Source organism: Notamacropus eugenii, chromosome 1, assembly GCF_028372415.1.
Source record: "Notamacropus eugenii isolate mMacEug1 chromosome 1, mMacEug1.pri_v2, whole genome shotgun sequence".
Lineage (NCBI taxonomy): Eukaryota > Metazoa > Chordata > Mammalia > Diprotodontia > Macropodidae > Notamacropus > Notamacropus eugenii.
Genome location: NC_092872.1, coordinates 13667985 through 13694547, shown reverse-complemented (window position 1 = coordinate 13694547; position 26563 = coordinate 13667985). Strand labels below are relative to the sequence as shown.

Here is a 26563-nt window from a genome sequence, read left to right as displayed (position 1 = left end):
ACACCTGGGGAATTCTTTTCCTGACTGGGTGTAATGTCTTGTCTACATACCACTGACAAATTGTGGGACTGTTTTTCATTCCTTGCGGTAGTACCTTCCATTGGTAACGATGGTGTGGCTCCTGTAGATTGACACTGGGTACTGAGAACGCAAACCTTTCCTTATCCTCAGTATGAACAGGAATACTGTAAAAACAATCCTTGGGGGCGGAGCCAAGATGGCAGAATAGAAAGACGCACATGCACATAGCTCCGAACCCACAACCCATAGAACGGCTACAGGGAAGTAACTCACGGCGAATTCTGCACCCAGAGGCCACGGAATATTGGAGCGAGGGAGATTTCTGTTCCGGAGAGACCTGCAAACCTCTCGCGGGGGGTCCTTCGCACTGCGGACTGGGTGCCGGGACTGGGAGCTGAGTGCAGCCCTGCCACGGCTGCGGCACCGAGAGGAAAAGATCCGAGCGGGCTTCAGGGACGGGATCTCCAGCGGCCACACAAGTCCCTCCACCCACAGGTGACGGGGTCGGTGAGAGAGTCTCTTTGGCGGGTCGAGAGGGGAGTGAGGTGCCCCCATAATTCAGGCCCCCCCGGGAGGTAGAAGCTGAGAGGCAGCTGCAGACCAGGGCTCCGCAAGCGGGCGGGAAGCTGGATCCATTGTGGAAGGTCTGTGCATAAACCCCCTGAAGGAACTGAGCCTAAGAGGCTGCCCTGCCCCAACCTCAGCACCTGAACTTAATCTCACACTGATTAGCAGCCCTGCCCCCGCCAAAAGCCCTAAGGCTGGAAGCAGCATTTGAATCTCAGATCCCAAAGGCTGGCTGGGAGGATCAGGAGGCGAGGTGGGTGTGAGGAGAATATTCAGAGGTCAAGTCACTGGCTGGGAAAATGCCCAGAAAAGGGAAAAGAAATAAGACTATAGAAGGCTACTTTCTTGGAGAACAGACATTTTCTCCGTTCCTTTCTGATGAGGAAGAACAATGCTTACCATCAGGCAAAGACACAGAAATCAAGGCTTCTGTGTCCCAGCCCACCCAATGGGCTCAGGTCATGGAAGAGCTCAAAAAGAATTTTGAAAATCAAGTTAGAGAGGTGGAGGAAAAACTGGGAAGAGAAATGAGAGAGATGAAAGAAAAGCATGAAAAGCAGATCAGTTCCCTGCTAAAGGAGACCCAAAAAAATGTCGAAGAAATTAACACCTTGAAAACTAGCCTAACTCAATTGGCAAAAGAGGTTCAAAAAGCCAATGAGGAGAAGAATGCTTTCAAAAGCAGAATTAGCCAAATGGAAAAGGAGATTCAAAAGCTCACTGAAGAAAATAGTTCTTTCAAAATTAGAATGGCACAGATGGAGGCTAATGACATTTTTCAAAACCAAGAAATCACAGAACAAAGACAGAAGAATGGAAAAATGAGAGATAATGTGAAATATCTCATTGGAAAAACAACAGATGTGGAAAATAGATCCAGGAGAGACAATTTAAAAATTTTGGGACTACCTGAAAGCCATGATCAAAAGAAGAGCCTAGACATCATCTTTCATGAAATTTTCAAGGAGAACTGCCCTGAGATTCTAGAACCAGAGGGCAAAATAAATATTCAAGGAATCCACAGAACTCCGCCTGAAAGAGATCCAAAAAGAGAAACTCCTAGGAACACTGTGGCCAAATTCCAGAGTTCCCAGGTCAAGGAGAAAATATTGCAAGGAGCTAGAAAGAAACAATTCAAGTATTGTGGAAATACAATCAGGATAACACAAGATCTAGCAGCCTCTACATTAAGGGATCAAAGGGCATGGAATAAGATATTCCAGAAGTAAAAAGAACTAGGACTAAAACCAAGAATCACCTACCCAGCAAAACTGAGTATAATACTTCAGGGGAAAAATTGGTCTTTCAATGAAATAGAGGATTTTCAAGTATTCTTGATGAAAAGACCAGAGCTGAAAAGAAAATTTGACTTTCAAACATAAGAAGGAAGAGAACCAGGAAAAGGTGAACAGCAAAGAGAAGTCATAAGGGACTTACTAAAGCTGAACTGTTTACATTCCAACATGGAAAGACAATATTTGTAACTCTTGAAACATTTCAGTATCTGGGTACTGGGTGGGAGTACATACACACACATGCACACATGCACACATACATAGAGACAGAGTGCACAGAGTGAATTGAAAAGGATGGGATCATATCTTAAAAAAAAATGAAATCAAGCAGTGAGAGAGAAATATATTGGGAGAAGAAAGGGAGAAATTGAATGGGGCAAATTATCTCTCATAAAAGAGGCAAGCAAAAGACTCATTAGTGGAGGGATAAAGAGGGGAGGTGAGAGAAAAACATGAATTCTACTCTCATCACATTCCACTAAAGGAAAGAATAAAATGCACACTCATTTTGGTAGGAAAACCTATATCACAATACAGGAAAGTGGGGGATAAGGGGACAAGCAGGGTGGGGGGGATGATAGAAGGGAGGGCATGGGGAGGAGAATGCAATTTGAGGTCGACACTCATGGGGAGGGATAGGATCAAAAGAGAATAGAAGTAATGGGGGACAGGATAGGATGGAGGGAAATATAGTTAGTCCTATACAACACAACTATTATGGAAGTCATTTGCAAAACTACACAGATTTGGCCTATATTGAATTGCTTGCCTTCCAAAGGGAAGGGGTGGAGAGGGAGGGAGGTAAAGAAGTTGGAACTCAAAGTGTTAGGATCAACTGTCGAGTAATGTTCTTGCCACTAGGAAATAAGAAATACAGGTAAAGGGGTATAGAAAGCTATCTGGCCCTACAGGACAAAAGAGAAGATGGAGACAAGGGCAGAGAGGGATGATAGAAGAGAGAGCAGATTGGTCATAGGGGTAATTAGAATGCTTGGTGTTTGGTGGGGAGGGGATAAAAGGGGAGAAAATTTGTAACCCAAAATTTTGTGAAAATGAATGTTAAAAGTTAAATAAATAAATTTAATTAAAAAAAAAAAACAAAAAACACCCAATCCTTGATGTCAATCACCCAAAGTTTATAACTGCTGGGAATTGCATTGGGTGATGGCAAACCTGGCTGCAAAGCACCCATCGGCTGCATGATGTCATTGATCTTTCTCAAATCAGTCAACATTCTGTATTTTCCAGATTTCTTTTTTATGACAAATACAGGAGAGTTCCAAGGACTAAAGGATTCCTCAATGTGTCCTCACTCTAACTGTTCTTGTACTAGGTCTTTCAGGGCCGTGAGATTTTCATATTTTAGGGTCCATTGATCCACCCAGATGGGATCATCCGAGATCCATCATAATGTTGGTGGTGGAATTCTCACGGCACTGTCATCAATGGACCTGTTCAAAAATTTGTTGTTAATCTTACCCCTAATTGTGTAAGCAGGTCTCTTCCCCATAGTATTATGGGAAGCCCTTTCAATACTTGTGGCCAAAATTTTCCTGATCTGTCTTCAAAAGTCCACCGTAGTGGGCTGGCCACCTCCCTGGCCCATTGTGAGCCTCCTATGCCATATACACTGTTTTCCTCTCCTATTGGCCATTGAGATTCCCATTGTGAAAAAGGGAATATGCTTCTGTCTGCACCAGTGTCAATAAGGCCTGTTTTAGGTATTCCTTCTATATATATGGTAAGCATTGGTCTCTGATTGCCAATTTGTTGAGTCCGATATATTGTTTGTTCTGTGTTATGATTCATTTGTATCAATTGTGCTACCGGCTGCCCTGTATCAACCTCAACCTCCACATTAAAGTTGCACATCAGGATCTTGTGTAAGGTACCAATTGGTGGTTGCTGTGCTACGGCCTGTAAGCCTGGGTAAGCATTTGCTGGTGCAGAAATGATCATCTCTTGCTTTGTTTTGATGCATACTCCCTCTATTGGTAACCATACTGTTGTGCATGGAGGTATCAGGAAATTCCCTAGGCTTCTAATTAATTTTGACTGTATGGCACCGACTTGAGTGGCTGGTACCTCCTCCTGAATTCTAAAGTGGCCTGTGGGATCATCTCTGCATCCTCCCAGTAGCCCCTCCTTTTCTCCTGGGCTGGAGGGACGCCCGTCTGCATGTATAAATATTGAACGCTACCCTTGAGAGGGGAGAATGACCTACACTCTGAAGCCCAATGTTCTGTTTTGTTACATTTTGGACAGGGTGTGGTTGGCTTACTCTTAAATGGCGTTCTGTTCCCTTGGTTCTGAAGTCCTTTTCTTCCCTCTGTATTGTTTCTACACTCCCTCTGGTAATGTCCTATTTTTCCACACTTAAAGCATCTCATTTTTGTTCTTGCCAGTTTTAGCCTTAAGCTTAGCAGTACATTCCTTCAGGGTTCTATTCATCCTTTCTACCTTGCCTGAATTCTGGGGTCCAAGTACATGTATTCAAGCACCCCACCCTGTCTCCCTTTAAGCAGATGGGACGCCACATATTTTGGGATAAGGGATGAAGGTCTCAGCTTCTGAAACTGCTTCCTGCTGAGACTGGACATAGAGCTGACCCTGCCTCACAGGGTCCCAACATTGGAGGGGTTAGGTCTTTAACCAGTATAAGGAACTTGATGATTCAAAGGGTGATAGGTGATATTGCAATTCTCGAGAAAGAGACGTCCTTCCACCTGGTGGAGGGAGACAACTTACAGAAACTGAAGCACAATTTTTATATACTAACACAGAGAATCCAACTTAATTGCTCATGTGGCTTTAGAAAAGAGGGGAGATTTGAGTAACTTTTGGGTACCTTCCAAGTTTCAGCTACAGCCCACAGCACTTTCACAAAGAAAGCTGGTAGCTGGTAAGGGAGGGAAACCAACCGACTGTCCACAAGCCCTGGATACCTAGAACTCAGGTATCTAAGGAGAGAGACCTTATGGAAAAGAAATTTTATTTAGCCACTATGCAAGTACTCTACAAAGTACCATAAATCTTCTCACAAATGAATAGATGATCACAAACCAGATTCTTAGGTATTAAAGAATTTCTAAATATAAAACATCTTTGACTCTGTTTGAATTCAGATAGGAGTGAAATTTTCCAGTCATTCAGTATCTGTATTCTAGCCAGACTCAGGAACAGTCAGGTTGGAAACATTCCTTTATAAAAGGTCACAGTGGGGAAACTGACCAGGAGGATCCTCCCATCCTAGATTGAGTCTAGAATTCTCCCCTCGGTGTTTCCTCTCCAGATACAAATTTCACCTGATAACAGTACAGGATGAAGGATCACAGTCCCTCTAAGTAACTTGTGGCATATCCTTTCAGATACTGATTTAATGCAGACAACTATACCCAAATTCAAACTTAAACAAAATTATTTGTGGTCCCAAATGCTTTTACCTTAAACAGCAAATTTCACTAATCCCAACTTAAAGCCAAATACAGTTATTTGTATTCCCATGGAGTTGAAATAAGCAATGAAGATTAACAGGACTCACATACATAAGAGATTTCATTTCAGATCCTTCCTTCTCAAATTTAAAACTTGGTCTGATATAAAAGCCAATTGTTACAACTTTTGAGCAAGTCACATCATTATTTATGAATTATACAAGCCAAACAATTTTCTTAGGACTGATGACTGTGTCCACATGAAAGGAGCCTTGGCAGTTTTACAAAATAAAAAGAATTGGCATGGATCCCATGCCTGCCAACCCCAAACATATAGGAGGACTATTCTGAATAGGCAGAACCAGTCTAAATAAATTATTACTCCATTCATTTCTTTCCACATGTAGTAATCCATTAACAATCTTAGGTTTAGCATTAAAACAGCAGCTTTTTAGCTGTAACTTTTTTAACAGGCAAAGGTGAAAATATCTGGTTTTCTAAATAAAGTAAGTTTTCCAACATCTTTTAGTTTCAATAAAATTCAGATTACAAATTACTTTCTCTGACACCATTTCTGGATTATAGAGTAAAATAAAAATCTTGATGGTTCTAACTTTTACTCAAGAAAATTTCCACATCTGTGGCCACTCCTTAAAAATGTTTTTGAAAGAAAACGTTGTGAAACTGCAAGTGGAAGTGAGGGAGACTCTGGAACAAAGTCCATTGGCTCTTAGTGTCCTCCTTTTCACCTGGGAGTTTCAAAGCCTTGTCTCTGAGGTTTCTTTTCTCTTTCTTCAGTAGGTTTCTCAATTTATCAGTTAGCTCTTTAACACTGTCTTGCAAATTCTGCACCATCTGTCTGTTTGTCCATCTCTCTTCTAAGTTTAGATATTGGGTGCTGGCTGACTTTCTCTGCTATTGTTCCTTGTACTACTCTCTGACTCTGACGGGGCTGTCTGTGAGGATGTGATGAATGTTCTCATTTGCACTGCCTTGCCACCATCTTCCTCTATGAACACATTCTTCAGCATGTTATATAAGAAGAATGTGTAACGACCCTGACTCAACTTTTTTGAGCTTTGCCCCATTTCAATCTTACTCACGGTTACACCTTGTCTCACTCGAGCTGAATGTGCACGTCTTCTCCTGCGTCCACTTCTCGGATTCGCTTCCCAGAGGAACTCAGTGAGACAGAAAGGCTACCGTTTCCTGTCGCGCTCAGGTATCGGCTTTTGACCCTGTCCTGATAGCTCCTGTACACTGTCTAGGCTTCTGGAGAGCCTGACTCACTCAGGGGGTGACTGAGGGACCTGATCCCCTCAGCTGAGTTTCCTGAGGGACCTGACTTCCCTTGGCTGAGTTTCTTAAGGGACCTGACTTCCCTTGGCTGAGCTTCCTGCTCCTTCCCCTTGCTTGTGGCCCCACGTTGGGCGCCAAGTTGCTGTGGTGATGGCATAGCTTACCGAGAGGAGCAAGTCTTATGCCTGGCCAGCAGGCTGCTCCTCCTCCTGTGGAGCTCGTGAGTAAAAGAATGAGGTGGGAGAGTGGGTCAGTAAGCAACTCCAATTTATTCAAGCAAGCACTCTGATTATATAGTCTCTGCCAGCTAGCCCAGTGAACCATGGTAACACACACAAACAAACTCGAAGCTATAGAAATGAACACAAGCTGGAACTATAGTGACAAAAACAAACCAGGGGTGGGGCCGTCCCTTCCAGCGCCATCTTGTTCACCCTTCCCTGCACCGGACTCAGTTTACCTGATGTCCGTCAGTGTGGCGTCCCAGATGGTGTGGTGGCCAGCGCCCCTTACATCTGGCAAGACTCTGGAACCAGGTCAAGTTAACTATAGCTCTGGGATGGCCACACCTGAACTCACAGCCTACACTTCATATTGGCTGGCAGGGACACTGGTGATACTCCCAGCCTACCCCACACTATTTATGCTACCCCATCTCATTACTGAGGTATTGGGCAAAGCCATATAGTTAGACTGAGTCAGAAGATCTGCTTCAGTTCAGACGTGTTAAATCTATGACTTTTCAGTAAGATCACTCCATATCTCTGAACCTCACTTTCATTTTCTGTCAATTCAGTGAAGGGGAATTAAACTAAATAATTTCTAAGACTCCTTCCAATTCAAACTCCTCAAAGTGATTCTCTGGAAAGGCAGGTTTAGACACTTCCTGTCCCATTGGCCTTCTTTACACCCCGCTCTTTCCCTTGGACTCTAAAGTCAGAAACCTCTCTGGCTCCAGAGCTGGGATTGGGTGAGATGGATGGGGTATGGGAGAGAGTAATGCTTCTGCCTCTGTATCTATATCCCCTCCTGGAACCTGTAGGAAGAAAAGGGAGGCTAGCCTGAGGCTAAGATTGGCAAGAGGGCAGAATGGTCAAAGTTGGCCGAAGTCACTCTAGCTCCAGATCAATCCCAACAGCCTCCAAGGGAGAAGGCATCATGGACCCCTAGTAGAGTCTGGAGGTTTGGGCTCTTCTCTCAGGCCCCCAAGGAGGATTCATCACTTATCCCATCACAGAAAATATCAACAGAGGGATTGGAAGAATCCAGGTCAATGGTTCCAATGCACTCTTTCAGCAGCTGTGAAGGGTGGAAGAGAGAGTTCAGGGTTGCCAGTCTGTGACCTTTACCCCTGACATGCCAGAACAGGCACCAAGCTCAAGCTTTCTCCCCAGTCAGCCCCCTGGGAGTTTTTTTCTGTTTCTCATCTTGGAAAAAAGCACTTTCCACAGGGCAGCAGAAAAGCATAACTCAGTGTGCTGTCCCAAGGGTGCATATCCCCAGAAATCAACTTCTTCAGTCAGACTCCCTCCCCTGCCTAGGACACTCTCACCTCATTTTCACTGAAGTCACGTTCATCTGGATTGCAGTTTTCAGTTCTCGGGCACACAGTCTCTCTGATGGTGAAGGTCAGAGGTCGTAGAGCAGCAGGATCTTTGTTCTTAGGAGGAAAGCAGGACAGCCTTTTAAGGCTAGACCCCTTCTAAGCCCCTCTGGGACCAGGAGCAAGCAGATTAGTTCTGGAAGGGCCTTAGACACCATCTAGTCTGACCCCATGGGTGTCTAGATGAGGAAACTAAAAACTAGGAAAGTTAGGTGACTGCCCAAGGTCACACCTGCACCAGGGTCAGAGAAGGGACATCCAGAACCGTCATTCCTCCAAAGAGTGTCTACTGAATGACCTGGGGGCGTCCCCTGTGCTCAGCTTCCACATTCCTGGTCCTCAGGGGATATGTCAGGATTGTAGAGAGACAAAAGCCCTCAAACTGGAAAAAAGCCAATACAAACTTATACCTCTTCAGAGGCACCTGACAGTTACATTACTGAGAAGAATCCTGGATTTGGAGCCAGAATACCTGGATGTTATTTGTTTTCTGAGTACTTAGCATTGTTTTTGGGACACAGCAAGGCATTCAATTAACCTCTAAACATTTATTAATAACTACTATATGCCAGGCAATCTGTTAGGACTGGAGATCCAAAAAGAGCAAAACACAGACCCTGCTCTCAAGGAACTTGCAATCTAATGAGAGGGAGACAACATGCAAAAGAATGTACACAAAGCAAGCTGTGTGCAGATAAATAGGAGATCATGAAGAGAGGCAAAGCACTGAATGCAGGAACGTCTGTTCATTCCTTCATTCATTTGTTCATTCGTTCATTCCCAGGTCTCTTACTTACTGCTGTTTACCCTTCACTTATACTTTCTGCCTCCATGTTTTCTCATTTAAGGACTTCTCATGTACTCTTAGACTGCACATAAAATGATGGAAATCCCCCCCCCACTCAAAATGTCTCCCCTGAAATGGCTGAGAATCTAGGAAGCATGGGAGCAGGAGCAGAATCCAAAACACACAACGGAACAGGTGGCAGGGATTGGGACCAGGCAACACCTAGAGACTAAGTTGTCAAGACAATCTGAGACAGTTCACTTCATGGGTAGGCCTGTGGGGTGGGGGGTGGAAGGACAATAGACCTGTGAAGGCTTCAGGAAAGACGTGGTGTCTGAGCTGGGCCTTGGAGGAAGAGAAGGCTTTCAGGAGGCAGAGATGAGAAGGGACACATTCCTGGCACAGCGAACTCTCTTTGGACGCATCAAGATAAGACTATGGAAAAGCAAGAAATCTAGTTTGCCAGCAAAATATTTTGAACATTAAGGGGTGTAGTTTGTAAGGTGGTATAGGTAGGCTGGGGCCAAGAGGGTCTTAAACATCATGTGTTCTGCAGTTGTTTGTGATTTATCCTATAAACAATAGGGAGTCCCTGAAGGTTTTTGTTTGTTTCTTTGGCTATTTGTTTTAAGGAGGGAAGTGACAAGATCACATGTTTTCATTAGGAAGCTGGGTGGGCAATGGAGTGAAGAAATTTAGGATTTGGCACAGGGGGATCAGTCAGCAGGTTATTGCAGTAGGTGAAAAGTGATGAGGACTTGCTCTGGACTGGTGGTTAGAGGAATGGAAAGGAGGGCTTGAATGGGAAAGGTGAAGTGGACAGGACAGGAGGGAGAATTGACCAGATTTGGCATCTGAAAGCAGAGTGAAAGTTGGCTCCATTGTCTTGGAAGTGAGCTACTTACTTAGAGCCAGGTCACTTTAGAGATCCAAATAGAGTAATTCTTGTGAGTAAGTCATCTGGGGTGTGAATGGGGAGAGGGGAAAAGAAGACTTGTCCTTTTGAATAAGAGAATGTTGCTAGCAAGAAGTGAAATCAGATCCAGACCCTTATCCCTACTCCCCATACCAATATCACAGTAGAGCCAATGCCTCTCAGATTGTCAGGGCACCAGACACAGGCCTGGGTGGAAAACCCCTCACTTGCCCTAGTGTTTTCTCATCATCAGTACTCTGAATTAGAGACTCCCTCTCCCTACACTAGACTTAAAGACAGGCAAACAGTCATCAGAACTACCAAGTTTCCCATATTTTCCCTCACTCTCACCTCTACAGAGACTCAATTCAAATGCCAGAGAGTCCCTCCAAGTACTGCCTTTTCTTCAGGAAGATCAAGGGAATGAATGCCTGTCATTTTATGGCCAGTTGTAGCCTGACAGTGGAACCTAGGCAGAGCTATAACTAGGATAGAGTGGTGGGGGTTTTGTCCAGGGAATGGACTTCTGGAGACATGAGTAGTCCCTTTGGCAATCCTCCAGCTTGTTCCCCCTCCCTCGTCAGGCGCCAGGCTGATACCAAATCTCCTCAGGCTCTCCCTCTTCTAGGACCCATCTCCCTGGGTTTATATTCCTAAAGTACCCCTGTCTACAACCCATCCCCTTATTCACCCCATTGCCACATCCTGCTGGGGAGTGGAGGTCTGTCCACCATCATCTGTTCTTTCAGAGCATGGGACACAACTTTACCTGGCACAGACAATCCTTTAATCTCACTTCCACCCACCCCCAACTGAGGTTGCCTTACCTTAAGGTTCCTACTTTTCATATAGATCCTGTCCCAGGCTCTGAGACCTAATGACTTTGCTTTTAAACTAGGCAGTCCCCAAGTTCTACCAACACATTCAATGTGACTGGAAGATATTCTTTCTTTCTGGAATTTCTCACAGCCTCACTTATCCATGTGATTACTTTAGGATAAGAGAGTAGAAGCATCGCTGTGTTTCTCTTACTCCTACTTCAATTTTTAATTTTTTTCACCTTTTCCAGCACCTGGAACAGGAATTTTCACATTGTAGATGCTTTCTAGGTGTTTTTAATTCAATACCTCCTTGTCAAACACATTATGGGTGACAAACCTGAATTAAATGAAAAACTGACCTCTAGAGTCCCTAAAATCCCTTCCAGATCTGACATTCTATAGATCGTCATGCCCTCTTATCCACATGTAGCCTTCCTGGGCCATTGGAGTCAACACTATTCTCTTTCTTCCCCACTCTCCTTGCCTTACGTGTCTTTATCATCAGTCATAACAGATTTTTGTAGCACTTGAAAGTTTACCAATCCCTTTACATGCATTATCTCATTTAAGGTAGATAACACAGACACCATTATTGATTATACACATGAGACACCTGAGCCTCAGAATGAGCAGGGGACTTACCCAACGTCAAACATGCAGTAAATACCAGAGCCAAGACCTCGACTCTCACCTTCTGACTACAAGGCCAACACTCACTGCATTATACTCATCTTCCCTTGGTGCTGTCCACATGCCTGTGACCAGAGATGAATATTTCCAATAGAACTTTTAAGTATGATGCTTCAAACTCCTTTGGGGAATTTCTAAGCCTGAGCTTGACCCCAGAAGAGGGAAGAACTAGGTTTCAGACCGACCCAGACTGTACTTCTTTTCTCCTGCCTAAATGCAGGTTTCTTCCTCCCCAGCCCAGAAACTACTTCCCTGCATGAAAGAAAATGACCTGTTAATTGGAAGCAGAGTGTCACAGCAAAGACTGAGGGGGAGCCTGAAAGATGTCAAAGGGGAGAAGGGAGAGAAAGGGCAGACAAGCTGAGAGGGGACATCCTGCCCCCAGCATGACAGAGGAAGAGTCTCACATCCTTCCAGCCTCATTTTCCCTTTCTCCCCTTCTCATTTTTTGTTCTCTAGACAAGCTGTATTATTTGTTGCTCTCTCCTTCCACCTTTTGCTCTCCCCTCTCCATGTATTGGCATAGGCTGTGCCATCTGCCTGCAAGAGAACTTCTCCCCCTCACACATTTATGTCTACTGACATCCTTGCCCTTCTATAAGACCCATTGGTCATGTTTTTATGAAGTCTTCTCTGATCCCACCACTTAGAAATGATCTCTTCCTTTTCAAATCTTAGTATGGTCTCCTTCTGTATTCTATTTGTGTAAAAAATGTGGTTTATGTAACCCTCTGATGAAAGATGATCTGTATAAGACTTTCTAGCTTGGTGGGGATTGATTTCTTTATATGCTGAACTTATGCAATGGGTGGAGTTGGTAAGAGCCTGAGCAAAGAGAGATTCTGGTTTTCTGATTTTCATCATCCAGAGAGAAAAAAACATGATTCTCTTTTCTCTCCAAGAAGAAGTCCCATTAGGAAGAAGGACCAATCTTTCACTGATTCTTATGCAAATGGACTTAACTTTTTCTGGTTTTGTCTATATATCCAACTCTACATAGTTAGCAAAAATGCCAAAATATTCTTCCTTTGAACAAGTCTAACCATATAAGGGTGGATGGGTTTTTCTGAGAGTGCTAGGATCTGCGTTATGAAGGCTTGCTGAGGGATACTCATCAATTTGTCTCTGTCCATCTGACACCAAAATCCCTCCTGTGATTCCAAAAACTGTAGCAGTGGGGAGACTACATCATACCAAAACTACCTTGGTAGACTGAATAAATAAGGTTTATGGTAATTCACAGGCCTCAAATCCACTGGAAAGTTAGGGGAATTTCTATCCCAAGTATGTGAAGATTTCCCCAATTGGTTGAAGAAACCAATTTTCTCCAAAGGCCATGAAGGTGGCTGATGCGGTTACTGTGGAGCTCACAGAGCTTGGTCAGACATGAGATGCCAAGTTCAACCATTGCTTCTCAGGCCATTACCACTCATCTTGACTTTTCTCTTGCCATTGGACTAATCTAATGACTGATGTAGGAGACATTAAGATATCAGGAAATCCCACTGAAAACAACTAAGAAATATATAAAATTTGAGCATCGTGTGTCTATCACTGCACTCGGTACTTCCACAGACATCAAGTTCTTCTTGAAGAAACAAAACCCAGTTTCAGTAGCAGGAAGAAGATTTAGTGCTCATGGCTGGGTCATGCCAAAATTAAAAAATCACAAAACTATCCAAGTTCATTTATAGATTTTATCCTATACCAATCAGATGATGAAAGGGAGAGTTTAGAGAACTTACCATCTCTCTGAGCAGCCCATTCCATTTGAGGAGAGCCCTACTCCACAGCAAGTCTTTCCTTATTATCCAGCCTAAATTTGGCACTTCTCACTTTCACCCATTACTTTTGGTCCTGTCTTCTCGGGCTGAACTGATCCAATCTAATCCCTGTCCCCCAGGACAGTCTTTCAAGTCCTGCACTACTGTCACCCCCACCTCTTTTCTCTTGCTTTCTCTCTGGCTGTTCCCCATGCCCGGAATGCTCTCCCTCCTTTATTCTGATTCCTGATATCCCTGTCTCCCTCTAAGCCCCCAGTAAAATGCCATCATTTCCAGGAAGGCTTCCCTACAATGTGTTAAGGTCCTAGAAGTGCCTTCCTTCTATTACTTAGTTCCTCTTCATCTTGTATGTAGCTCAACTTGCTGTATTTGTTTGCACCTTGTGTCCTTCATTAGATTGTGAGCTCCTTGAACCAGGAGCTATTTTTGCCTGGTTCTGTATCCCCAGGGCTTAGCCCAGTGCCTGGCACATAGTAGGTACTTAGGAAATGTGAACTGACCTCCAAGACAGTTGAGAAAGACTCATGGTGGAAAGTGCTCCCTACATCCAGAGAAAGATCTGCTGGACTCTTAATGCAGATTAAAGCTTCCTCTTTTTACTTTATTTATTTTCATGACATCCTTCTTTTCCAAAGTACAATTATTTTCATAAATTGTTTCCTTTCACAATGTGACTGTAATGAAAATAGTGTTACAGGATTGCACATATATAAACTATATCGAAATGCTTGGGGAGGGGAGAGGGAAGGAAAGGACGGAGGACATTTGGAACTCATAACTTTATAAAAAGCAAAGCTAAAAATTTTGTTTGCATGTAATTAGAAAAATACTATAAAAAAAGAAAAGAAGTTTCTTGATTGACATCAGTAATGTTTAATTTTAATGAATTCCCGGGGGCAGAGTCAAGATGGCAGAGTAATTGCATTCACCTTCTAGAGCCCTCTCACCAAACCCAGCCAAATACCTGTAAAAAATGGCTCTAAACAAACTCTAGAGCTGCAGAATCCACAGAATGATGAAGGGAAGCAAATCTGGAGTCCAAGGCAGCCAGGAAGGTCCTTGGTATGTGTCTCTCAAGCTGGAAAGTGAGCAGAAGACAATGCAGCATAGGCTGAGCCTGCATGAAGGAGACCATTTTCGGCCTCAGGGGGAATGAATCTCTAGTACCTGGGGTGGTTTCCACACTTCATGACCCCAAAACACTGAGGATAAATTGGGAGGTAAGTGGGAAATACCTCTGGGACCACAGCAGGAGAGTGGAGTGCTCTGGCCTCAGCCCCATTTCCCCCTGAGGGAGGAGGTGCAAAGGAACCCACAGCACCCACGGCAGCAGCAGTGACAGTTGCAGCCCCTTTTTCTAGAGTTCTAGGCCCACAGATTGTGGGGGATCCCATGACTCACAGTACACTACCCTATCCCCACTGGAAGCAGAGAAGTGCCTTGACAAAGAGCTCAAAGGTCAAGTAAATGTCTGGGGAAATGAAGAAAAAACAGTAAAAGAATGAGATTGCAGAATCTTCCTTTGCTGAAGAGGAAGACAAAAGCATATAAACAGAAGAAAACAAAGTCAAAGTTCCTCCATCCACATTGGAGGTCTCAGATCATGTAAGAGCTCAAAAAGGATTTTGAATATTCAGTAAGATCAACAGAACAAAAATTGGCAAGAGAAATGAGAGTGAGGCAACAAAATGATGAAAAACGAGTCAACTGTTTGCTAAAGCAGATGCAAAAATGCTGAAAAAAATAACAGTTTAAAAAATAGACTAACTGAAATGGCAAAGGAGATCCAAAAGCCAATGAGGAAAAAATGCCATAAAAAGCAGAACTGGTTAGATTTAGACGGAGATCCAAAAGCTCCCTCAGGAAAATAATTCCTTAAAGATTAGAATGGAGCAGATAGGAGTTAATGACTTCATGAAAAATCAAGAAATTATGAAGCAAAAGCAAAGGAATGAAACAATAGCCATGTGAAATATCTCATTGGAAAAACAATTGAGGAGACGGAGCCAAGGTGGTGGAGTAGAAAGACACACATATGCTAGCTCCAAACCTGCAGCCCATAAATTATGTGTAAAAAAGAACTCCTAACAAATTCTGGAGCATCAGAAGCCACAGAACAATGGAGCAGGTAAGATTTCTGTTGCAGAGAGTCTGAAAACCTCTAACAAAAGGTCCTTCCTGCACCAGACCGGGAGCGGAGCCCAGCCCTCCTTGGCCGTGCTGCACCGAGAGGAGCAGAACCAAGCAGGCTTCAGGGATGGAATCTCCAGTGGCCGCACGGGTCCCTCCACCCACAGGTGACAAGGGTCGGTGAGAGGGTCTCTTTGGTGGGTTGAGAGGGGAGGAGTGCCCCCATAACTCAGGCCCCCTCAGGAGGCAGCAGCAGAGGTGGCAGCAGACCTGGGCTCCCCAAGCAGGCAGGAGCCTGGATCCATTGTTGAAGGTTTCTGCATAAACCCCCTGAGGGAACTGAGCCTGTGAGGTGGCCCTGCCCCCACCTGAGCACCTAAACACCTGAACTTGATCCGAAGCCCTGAGACTGGGAAGCAGCATTTGAATCTCAGACCCCAAGCTGCTGTCTGGGTGGATCTGGAGGCGAAGAGGGTGTGAAGAGAATATTCAGAAGTCAAGTCACTGGCTTGGAAAATGCCCAGAAAAGGGGGAAAAAGATAAGACTATAGAAGGTTACTTTCCTGGTGAACATATATTTCCTCCCTTCCTTTCTGATGAGGAAGAACAATGCTTACCATGAGGGAAAGACACAGAAGTCAAGGCTTCTGTATCCCAGCCCACTCAATGGGCTCAGGCCATGGAAGAACTCAAAGAGGATTTTGAAAATCAAGTTAGAGAGGAGGAGGTAACCTGGGAAGAGAAATGAGAGACATGCAAGCAAAGCAAGAAAAACAAGTAAACACCCTGCTAAAGGAGACCCAAAAAAATGCTGAAGAAAATAACACCTTGAAAAATAGGCTAACTCAATTGGCAAAAGAGGTTCAAAAAGTCAATGAGGAGAAGAATGCTTTCAAAAGCAGAATTAGCCAAATGGAAAAGGAGGTTCAAAAGCTCACTGAAGAAAATAGTTCTTTCAAAATTAGAATGGAACAGATGGAGGCTAATGACTTTATGAGAAACCAAGAAATCACAAAACAAAACCAAAAGAATGACAAAATGGAAGATAATGTGAAATATCTCATTGGAAAAACAACTGACCTGGAAAATAGATCCAGGAGAGACAATTTAAAAATTATGGGCCTGCCTGAAAGCCATGATCAAAAAAAGAGCCTAGACATCATCTTTCGTGAAATTATCAAGGAAAACTGCCCAGAGATTCTAGAACGAAAGGGCAAAATAAGTATTCAAGGAATCCACAGATCACCGCCTGAAAGAGATCCAAAAAGAGAAACTCCTAGGAACATTGTGGCCAAATTCCAGAGATCCCAGGTCAAGGAGAAAATATTGCAAGCAGCTAGAAAGAAACAATTCAAGTATTGTGTAAATACAATCAGCATAACATAAGATCTAGCAGCTTCTACATTAAGGGATCCAAGGGCATGAATAGGATATTCCAGAAGTCAAAGGAACTAGGACTAAAACCAAGAATCACCTACCCAGCAAAACTGAGTATAATACTTCAGGGGAAAAAATGGTCTTTCAATGAAATAGAGGACTTTCAAGCATTCTTGATGAAAAGACCAGAGCTGAAAAGAAAATTTGACTTTCAAACACAAGAATGAAGAGAAGCATGAAAAGGTAAACAGCAAAGAGAAGTCATCAGGGACTTACTAAAGTTGAACTCTTTACATTCCTACATGGAAAGACAATATTTGTAACTCTTGAAACTTTTCAGTATCTGGGTAGTTGGTGGGATTACATACACACACGCACACAAGCACACTCACACAGAGACAGAGAGCACAGAGTGAAGTGAATAGGATGGGATCATATCTTTAAAAAACGAAATCAAGCAGTGAGAGAGAAATATATTGGGAGGAGAAAGGGAGAAATGGAATGGGGCAAATTATCTCTCATAAAAGAGGCAAGCAAAAGACTTATTAGTGGAGGGATAAAGAGGGGAGGGGAGAGAAAAACATGAAGTTTACTCTCATCACATTCCACTAAAGGAAGGAATAAAATGCACACTCATTTTGGTATGAAAACCTATCTTACAATACAGGAAAGTGGGGAATAAGGGGATAAGTACAGTGAGGGGGATGATGGAAGGGAGGGCATGGGGAGGAGGGAGCAATTTGAGGTCAACACTCATGGGGAGGGAAAGGATCAAAAGGGAGAATAGAAGTAATGGGAGGCAGGATAGGATGGAGGGAAATATGGTTAGTCTTATACAACAGGACAGTTATGGAAGTCATTTGCAAAACTACACAGATTTGGCCTATATTGAATTGCTTGCCTTCCAAAGGGAAGGGGTGGGGAGGGAGGGAGGAAAAGAAGTTGGAACTCAAAGTATTAGGAACAACTGTTGAGTACTCTTCTTGCCACTAGGAAACAAGAAATATAGGTAAAGGGGTATAGAAAGTTATTTGGCCCCGCAGGACAAAAGAGATGATGGAGACAAGGGCAGAGAGGGATGATAGAAGAGAGAGCAGATTGGTGACAGGGGCAATTAGAATGCTCGGTGTTTTGGGGTGGGGGGAGGGGACAAAAGGGGAGAAAATTTGGAACCCAAAATTTTGTGAAAATGAGTGTTAAATGTTAAATAAATAAATAAATTTAAAAAAAAAAAGAAAAGAAAAGAAAAACAATTGACCTGGAAAACAGATCCACAAGAAATAAGTAAAAAATTATAGGACTACCTGAAAGCCATGATCAAAAATTAGCCTAGGCATCATCTTCCATGAAATTATCAAGAAGAACTGCCCAGATACTCTGGAATCAGAGGACAAAATAAATGTTGAAAGAATCCATCTGTTCTATCTAATGAAGAATATCCAAAAAGAAAAACTCCTAGGAATAGTGTAGCCTAATTCCAGAATTCTCAGGTCAAGGAGAAAATACTGCAAGCTGCAAGATACAAATAAATTGGACTATTGTGGAAATACAATCAGGAGAACACAAGATCTAGCTGCATCTACCTTAAGGGATCAAAGGGCTTGGAATATGATATTCCAGAATTCAAAGGAGCTAGGATTAAGACCAACAATCACCTACCCAGCAAACTGAGTGTAATACTGCAGGGGAAAAAATCGTCATTCAATGAAATAGAGGACTTTCAAGCATTCTTGATGAGAAGACCAGAACTGAACAGAAAATTTGTTTTTCAAACACAAGAATCAAGAGAAGCATGAAAATGGAAACAGGAAAGAGAAGACATAAGGGACTTACTTAAGTTGAACTGTTTACATTCCTACATGGAAAGATAATATTTATAACTCTTGAGACTTGTTTCAATATTTAGGTAGTTGGAGGAATTAGATACATATAGATAGAGGGCACAGGGTGGGTTAAATGGGAAGGAATGATACCTAAAACAAATGAAATATTAGGGTAAGAGAGAAATATAATTGGAGGAGGAGGGAAGAAATAGAAGGGGACAAATTATCTCTCGTACAAGAGGCAAGATAAAGGTCTTTAATGGAGGGGAAAGGTGGTTAGGTGAAAGGGAAAAAGTGAAGCATACTCTCATCACATTTGGCTTAAGGAGGGAATAACATGCTCACTCAATTTGATATGAAAATCTATCTTCCACTACAGGAAAGTAGGGGAGAAAGGGATAAGCAGGGTGGGGGTGATCATGGAAGGAAGGGCAAGTGGGAGGAAGTGGTAATTAGAAGTAAACACTTTTGGGGAGGGAGAAGGTCAAAAGAGAGAATAGAATAAATAGTGGGCAGGATAGGAGGGAGGGAAATATAGCTAGTCTTTCATAGCATGACTGTTATGGAAGTCTTTTGCATAACTACACATGTATACCCTATTTGGAATTGCTTGTCTTTTCAGTGGGGATGGGTGTGGAGGGAGGAAGGGAGAGAAGTTGGAACTCAAAGTTTTCAAAATGAATGTTAAAAATTGTTATTACATGTAAGTGAGAAATAATAAATGCAGGTAATGGGGGTATAGAAATCTATCTTGCCCTCCAAGAAAATAGAGGAGATGGGGACAAGGGAAGGGAGAGATGTGGTAGAAGAGAGGGCAGATTGTGACAGGGAGTAATCAGAGTTCATGGTGTCTTGGGGTGGAGGGAGGGGAGAGATGGGGAGAAAATTTGGAATTCAAATGTGGAAATGAATGTTGATAACTAAAAATTAATTAATTAAAAAATAATTCGAAGAGGCACTGAGCTACTTGTCTAGTGTGACACAGCCAGTCTTTGTGAGAGGCAAGACTTGAACCCATGTCTCCCTGCCTCCTGGGCCAGCTTGATAGCATTTCATGTTTATCAGATACTCCTTCAATTAAGTTAATATACTTTGCATTTTGGGGCAGCTAGGTGGTGCAGCCCATAGAGAGCCAAGCTTGGAATCAGGAGGACCTGTTTTCAAGTCAGAGCACAGACACTTACTAGTTGAGTGACCCTGGGCAAGTCACTTATCCTTGTTTGTCTCAGATTCCTCCTCTGTAAAATGAACTAGAGAAGGTAATAGCAAACCCCTCTAGTATCTTTGCCAAAAATAACCCAAATAGGGTCATGCAGAGTCAGGCATTTAGGAAATGACTAAACAGCATCAAGTCTGCATTCTAGCAAAACTGAAATCCTCATCCAGTTCCCCAAACTGAATTGTACCTTGCATGTCATTCGATTACCTACCCAGGCTATCCCCTATGCCTGGAGTTCAGTCCCTCTTCAGTTCTTCCTCTCAGATTCCTTATCTTCCCCAAAGCTAAATTCTCCTCCAACTTCTTCTGTGAGCCTTCCCTGATCCTCTGTTAATGCCCCACTGTCCCTGTCCTTGCTTTTCATGTTGGGAACGTCTGAGTGGATATTCTTGTTGTGACAGGATATGGTAACCGAACAGTCCTGGCCCTACTCTGAGGGCAAGAGCGGTTATATTGCATTCAGTTGGCCTCTCCAGTACACTGATGTGTTTCTCTTTTGAGCCATCAACTTTGGTCTGCATTAAGTTACCCCAGTTATTATGGGTGCAGGGACTAGTACCCCATTTCCATGTAAACACTCATATCCCCATTAGCTATGACACAGGGATGTTTACTTCAAAGACATAGCAAAAAGAAACATACCAACATTCCACTCAGGACGTGAGAGTCCTCACCCTCAGGCACACGCCACCTGTCCCTGGAGAGGGAAGTGAAGTTCACAGTAGAACTTAGTTTCTATGTAACATTAATCCACCAAGTTCAAATCCAAAGCCTTGCTGGGATATGGTTCCCAGATCATTATTCCACAGCATTTCTCTGCTGAGTTGGCTGTGACCCCCAGCCTGGATTCCCTGATGCCTGGTATTCAGATTGGGGAATTCATTCCTTGCTCCTGGAATGGCCAAAGTCAAAGCCACTGGATCATTTCCAGGGGCCACATGACCTAAACAGAAAGCAACAAGGAGGCAGGCCACAGTCTCAGGGTGGAACACAAAATAAGCCCACAGCTTGACAAATTAAAAACCCCAGAAAAGTTCCCACTAAATTGTCAATGAAGAAAATCTCCTACCTCTTGATAGGCCAATGTAGAATGTCCTTGAATGACCCAATTCTCCTGCCTTTCAGAAGAGACTTCCACACAGGAAATGATGCCATCTTACAAGGTCTCAGTGTGTGTCAAATCCCCATGAAACAGTGTCTCCATAGGGAATGCCAGGTCAGGAGAATTTTCAGGTTGGTTTCTGACCCAAGATGCTCCAGAATGGTTTGGCTCAGAGTGTGACCAAAGAGAAAGGGCAGTATGTGGAATTTCAGGCATAAAGGAATGGTGGTTGAAATCACCGACAGCAGTGCTTGTCCTCTTGCAGCTTGTGGACCTAGATTGTGAAAAATAGGCAGTACTACAGGGGAATGAACTTTCAGGTGATCCCTGGAGGATTGCAGGGATAGATGACAATTTAGTGCAGAAGGAGATGTTCAGATGACAATAGCCAGGCTGGGTAGAGTATTGGATGTTCTGTAGAGATGATCCCTGGAGGGCATTAAAACAAAGGTTGCAAGGTCTTTGTAGGGAGTGAGATAAAAGGAATTCCTGTTCAGGTACTGGTTGGATGAATTGAGCTCCACTTTAACTCTGAGATCATATGATTACATGAATTCGATTTCAATTATCTTTGTGGAAAATGTATTCTGAGCAAACTGCTCTGCTAGTCATTTGTGCCAGAAAGCAAAAATGAAACAGTTGCCCAACTATTCAGAAACTCCTTTGAGGAGTTTAGCTTTCCAAGGAGAAGGGAACATGTGTCTAAATACATATATGTAACGGATGTGCTCCTATAGCCAACCACAGTTTATGGTCTCTAGCTTAGTGAATACACAGCATTACCCCTACCTGCCTTGTCAAGTGGATTAAATTAACCAGACTGTAATCACAGGTATTCTCTCACTCCTCTCCTTCCCTCATGGAACACAGCTTTTATGAGTTTTTAAATGAAATGTTGACATATTATATTTTTTATATGAACTATATGTCACAATGTTTCCACTTCCCTCCTTCCATGAAGTCAACCTTTACAAAATAAAAATAATTCAGGGGGAAAAAACTTCAACAAAACTACCCCAATTATTGAAAAATGGTGTTATAGGCATCATGTCATAGCCATTGTCCTTCATCTCTGCAAAGACGTGAGAGCAAAGGACAGGAACAGGTGCCGAAAATCTTATCAGGCTTTCTTAGATGCTTTCCATCTCTGAGTAGAAGCCTTTTATTTCCATATTTTCAGCTGTTGTCCTGAAATCCAGATTTTATTCTTAAACAACATTTCTGAATAAGATGAATTGAATGGAATTCAACCGAGTCATGTGAGGATGGTAATCCAAGTCTGATTCTCCCCGTTTTCTAGAGTAGTAAACAGACTGAAGAAACTTTTGTGATTTTTCCAAGTTGTCAAGTTTGGGTTATCAGGAAGGATAAAAGAAAGTGTGGAGACCAAGCTGCTCTTTCATTCCAAGCCTGGATAGTTTTTCCACAGGGACGTGGTGGTAATGGAACAGGGTATTGAGCAAGGTAAAGAAAGAAGGATGGATGGATTTAAAATGACCTAACAATGTATTGCTTTTCTGTTGCAGAATTCTACTGCAGCTGGGGTCAGCATCCTCCATGAAATGCTTCAGTCACCCACCCAAGCCTTCAAACCGCCTTGCAATTATCTCAACAATATACATGTTGCTCTTATTGTAACATGTAAAGCCTGAACAATAGGGAAACACTGTACTTTTCTCTCGTGAATAATAGCAGATAAAATTAATGTAGTATGCTTCTGAAGTGTTTAAATATATGCATACATATGTATATATACGTACCTATATGCACATACACACACACACACACACACACACACACACACACACACACCCCTTATCTCACATAAACTCCTCAGACAGTAATTGCCAAAGCTTGACACTAGATCATCTGCCTCTCTTAGCCTAGTGCTCTTGCCACTAGTGCAAGATGGAGGAATGGAAGGATGGATCTACTCTTAACTCACCCCTAAAGTCTATAAAATGCCTGTAAAAAATGACTATTCACAAATTCTAGAGCAGCAGAAGTGAAAAATGACAGAGTTAAGAAGATTTCTAGCTTGGAAGGCCAACAGGAAAGCTCTATCACACCTGGGTGCAGAGTGGAGTGCAGTGCAGCCTTGGTTGTGGCCCAGCAAGAACAGAATTGGAGCAGGTTTCAAGGAACCACCAGCAGCAGCTTCATATCCCAGATTCCTCAACTCACAAATGCCAAGGACAGCTTCAAAAGTCAAGTGGAAAGCTCTTTTACTTGGGTGAGAAGGGAAAACAACAGTGTAGCCCTGGCCCCAAGATGCTGCAGCTTCTCTTATTGCAGCCTTGGTCTAAAGACCCTGGGGAAACTGAGCAGCTACTCTGGATCTCAGGTCTGAGGGGCAACCCTGGGGTGAGGAGGAGGGCTGGCATGGTGGAGCTGGTAGAAGCTGTGTGGAGGGAACCCTGTTCACAGACCACAGCACAGGCTAGGATGGGAGTAAACTGCTCTCCCTTGATTGTGCCACCTTGGAGGAACTGAGAAGTTACAGGTCAACAGAGTATACCCTCCTCTTGACAAAACTCAGAAGCCAAGTAAGTGGCTGGGAAAATGACCAAAAATTTGAAAAAAAAAATAGGACAATTGAAAGTTACTTTCTTGGTGAGTGGAAATTTTCTTCCATCCTTTCAGATGAGGAGGCAGAATGCATACCATAAGAGGAAGACCTCAAAGTCAAGACTTCGGCATCCAAAACCTCCAAAATCAATATACAATGGTCTCAGGTCTTAGAAGAGCTCCAAAGGGATTTCCAAAATCAAGTGAGAGAGGTGGAGAAAAAATTGGGAAGTGAAAGGAGAGCAATACAAGAAAAGCAAGTCACCAGCTTGCTAAAGGAGACCCCAAAAAATGCTGAAGAAATTAACACCTTTAAAAATAGACTAACACAAATGACAAAAGAGGGCCAAAAAGTCAATGAGGGGATGAATGCTTTAAAAAGCAGAATTAGCTAAATAGAGGTTCAGAAGCTCATTGAAGAAAATAGTTCTTTAAAAATTAGAATGGAGCAGATGGAAGCTAATGACTTTATGAGAAACCAAGAAATGAGAAAACAAAATCAAAGAAGGAAAAATGGAAAGACAATGTGAAATATCTCATTGTAAAAACAACTGACCTAGGAAAAGATATCCAGGACAGATATTTTCAAAATTATGGCACTAAGTAAAAGCCATGATCAAAAAAAGAGCCTAGACATCATCTTTCATGAAATTATCAAGGAAAACTGCCCAGATATTCTGGAATCAGAGGGTAAAATAAATATTGAAAGAATTCACAGATCACGTCCTGAAAGAGATTCAAATAACTCCTAGCAATATTAAAGCCAAATTCCAGAAGTCCCAGGTCAAGGAGAAAATATTGCAAGCAGTCAGAAAGAAACAATTCAAGTAGTATGGAAGTACAATCAGGATAACATAGGATCTGGATGCTTCTACATGAAGGGATCAAAAGGCTTGGAATATGATATTCCAGAGATCAAAGGAAGTAGAATTAAAACCAAAAATCACCTACTCAAAAAACCTGAATATAATACTTCAGGGAGAAAAATTTTTATTCAAAGAGGACTTTCAAGCATACTTGATGAAAAGACCAGACTTGAATAGAAAATTTGACTTTCAAACACAAGAATCAAGAGAGGCAAGAAAAGGTAAACAAGAAGGAAATATCATAATGGATTTACTAAAGCTGAACTGTTTACATTCCTACATGGAAAGAGAATATTTGTAACTCTTCAGGCTTTTCTCAGCATTTGGGTAGTTGGAAGGATTACACACGCACACACACACACACACAGACACACACACACACACACACACACACACACACATATAGACAGAGGGCAAAGGGTAAGTTGAATAGGAAGGAATGATATGTAAAAAATAAAATTAATTGGTGAGAGAGGAATATATTGCGAGGAGAAAGGGAGAAATGCAATGCAGCAGAGTAGTTTTCATACAAAAGGCAAGAAAAAGCATTTTCAAAGGAGGGGAAAGGGGGGAGGTGAGAGGGAAAAAGTGAAATTTGCTCTCATCACAATTAGTTTAATGAGGGAATAATCTACACACTCAAATTGGTATGAAAATCTATCTTACAGTACAGGAAAGTAGGGGATAAGTGGATAAGTGGGGTGTGGGGGCATGATAGAAGGGAGGGAAATGACAGGAGACGGGTAATTAGAAGTAAACACTTTGGGGAGGGATAAGGTCAAAAAGGAGAATAGAATAAATGGGAGGGCAGGATAGGATTGAAGGAAATGTAGTTAGTCTTTCACAATATGACTAGTATGGAAGTCTTTAGCAAAACTTCACATTTATAGCCTATGTTGAATTGCTTGCCTCTTCAATAGGGATGAGTTGGGAGGGAAGAAGGGAAAGAAGTTATAGTTCTAAGTTCTAGCAACAAATAATGAGAATTGATTTTCCATGTAACTGGGCAATAAGAAATACAGGTAATGAAGTATAGAAATCTATCTTCACCTAAAAGAAAAGAGAGAAGATGGGAATCAGGGAAAGGAGAAGTGTGATAAAAGGTAGTGTAGAGTGGGATAAGAGGTAATCAGAATGCATGGTGTTATGGGATGCGAGGAGGGGAGAGATGGGAAGAAAATTTGGAACTCAAAATCTTGTGGAAATGAATGTTGAAAACTAAAAATAAATGAATAAGTCAAAAAAAAAATTCCATTTCCTTTTAGAGAAGGAGATCAAAAAACCTGTGTGAGCAGGTGCCCCTGTGTGTGTAGAGCTGATTACTGACTGAAAGACCATATATAGCGGTTGGCTTTACAAGCATGTCCATTACATATCTGTACTTAAGATCATGTTCTCTTCTCCCAGCAAAACGATATTGCCCTCACAGTACGGCCAGTCAGACATTCCCAAAATGAAAAGTGAGTAGATCTGTGGAGACAGTGGGGGCATTAACAGGGGATCAGGGAACGGCTCACAGGAGAAGTTGGAGCTGAGTTGAGCTTGAAGGGAAGATCAGGATTCTGAGAGGAAGACCTGAAAAGGGAGTGCACTCCAGGCATGTGGGATGGCCTGTGTCATTCGAGTAACACGGAAGATAGAATGCAGTTTGGGGCTAGAATGGAGTCCAGATGCTGTTTAGTCATTTCTTAAATGTTCAACTCTGCATGATCCCATTTGGGGTGTTTTTGGCAAAGATACTGAAGTAGTTTTCTGTTACCTTTTCCAGCTCATTTTACAGAGGAGGAAACTGAGACAAACAAGGTTAAGTGACTTGGCCAGGGTCTCATAGTTAGTAAGTGTCTGAGGTCTAACTTAAAATAAGGTACTCCAGACTCCAAGCTTGGCTCTCCATCCACTGCATCACCCAGCTGCCCCAGAATGAAAAGGATAGTAACCCAATGTAGGGATTATGAGAAAAACAGGAAATGCTGTCAAGTTGGCCCAGGAGCAGGAAGACCTGGGTACAAGTCCTGCCTCTCACACAGACTGGCTGTGTGACCCTGGACAAGTCACACAGTGCCTATTGGAAATCTTTAAAATTAAATATTACAGACATCAACCAAGAAATACCCTTTCTTTCGTAATAATATTTTTCCAATTACATGCAAAGAAAACTTTTAATTTTCCTTTTTGGGAAAATTTTGAGTTCCCAATGATGTCCTCCCTCCTTCTCTTCCCTCTCCCCTCCTCAAACAATTTGATATGCTTTATATATATGC

At 42.6% G+C, this 26563-nt stretch overlaps 1 protein-coding gene across 3 annotated transcripts in view; it reads right to left on the bottom strand.

The window, feature by feature from the left end:
- The window catches only part of LOC140533854 (antibacterial peptide PMAP-36-like), a 54262-nt gene that overhangs the window by 17226 nt on the left and 10473 nt on the right, over positions 1-26563 (bottom strand). For 2 of the 3 annotated variants that reach the window (XM_072654187.1, XM_072654192.1), the window contains exon 4: positions 8169-8276. In XM_072654187.1, the coding sequence (XP_072510288.1) occupies positions 8169-8276 (108 nt within the window). Of the gene's footprint in view, positions 1-6780; positions 7916-8168; positions 8277-26563 lie in introns of all 3 variants that reach the window. The other variant, XM_072654178.1, reaches the window with a different exon arrangement.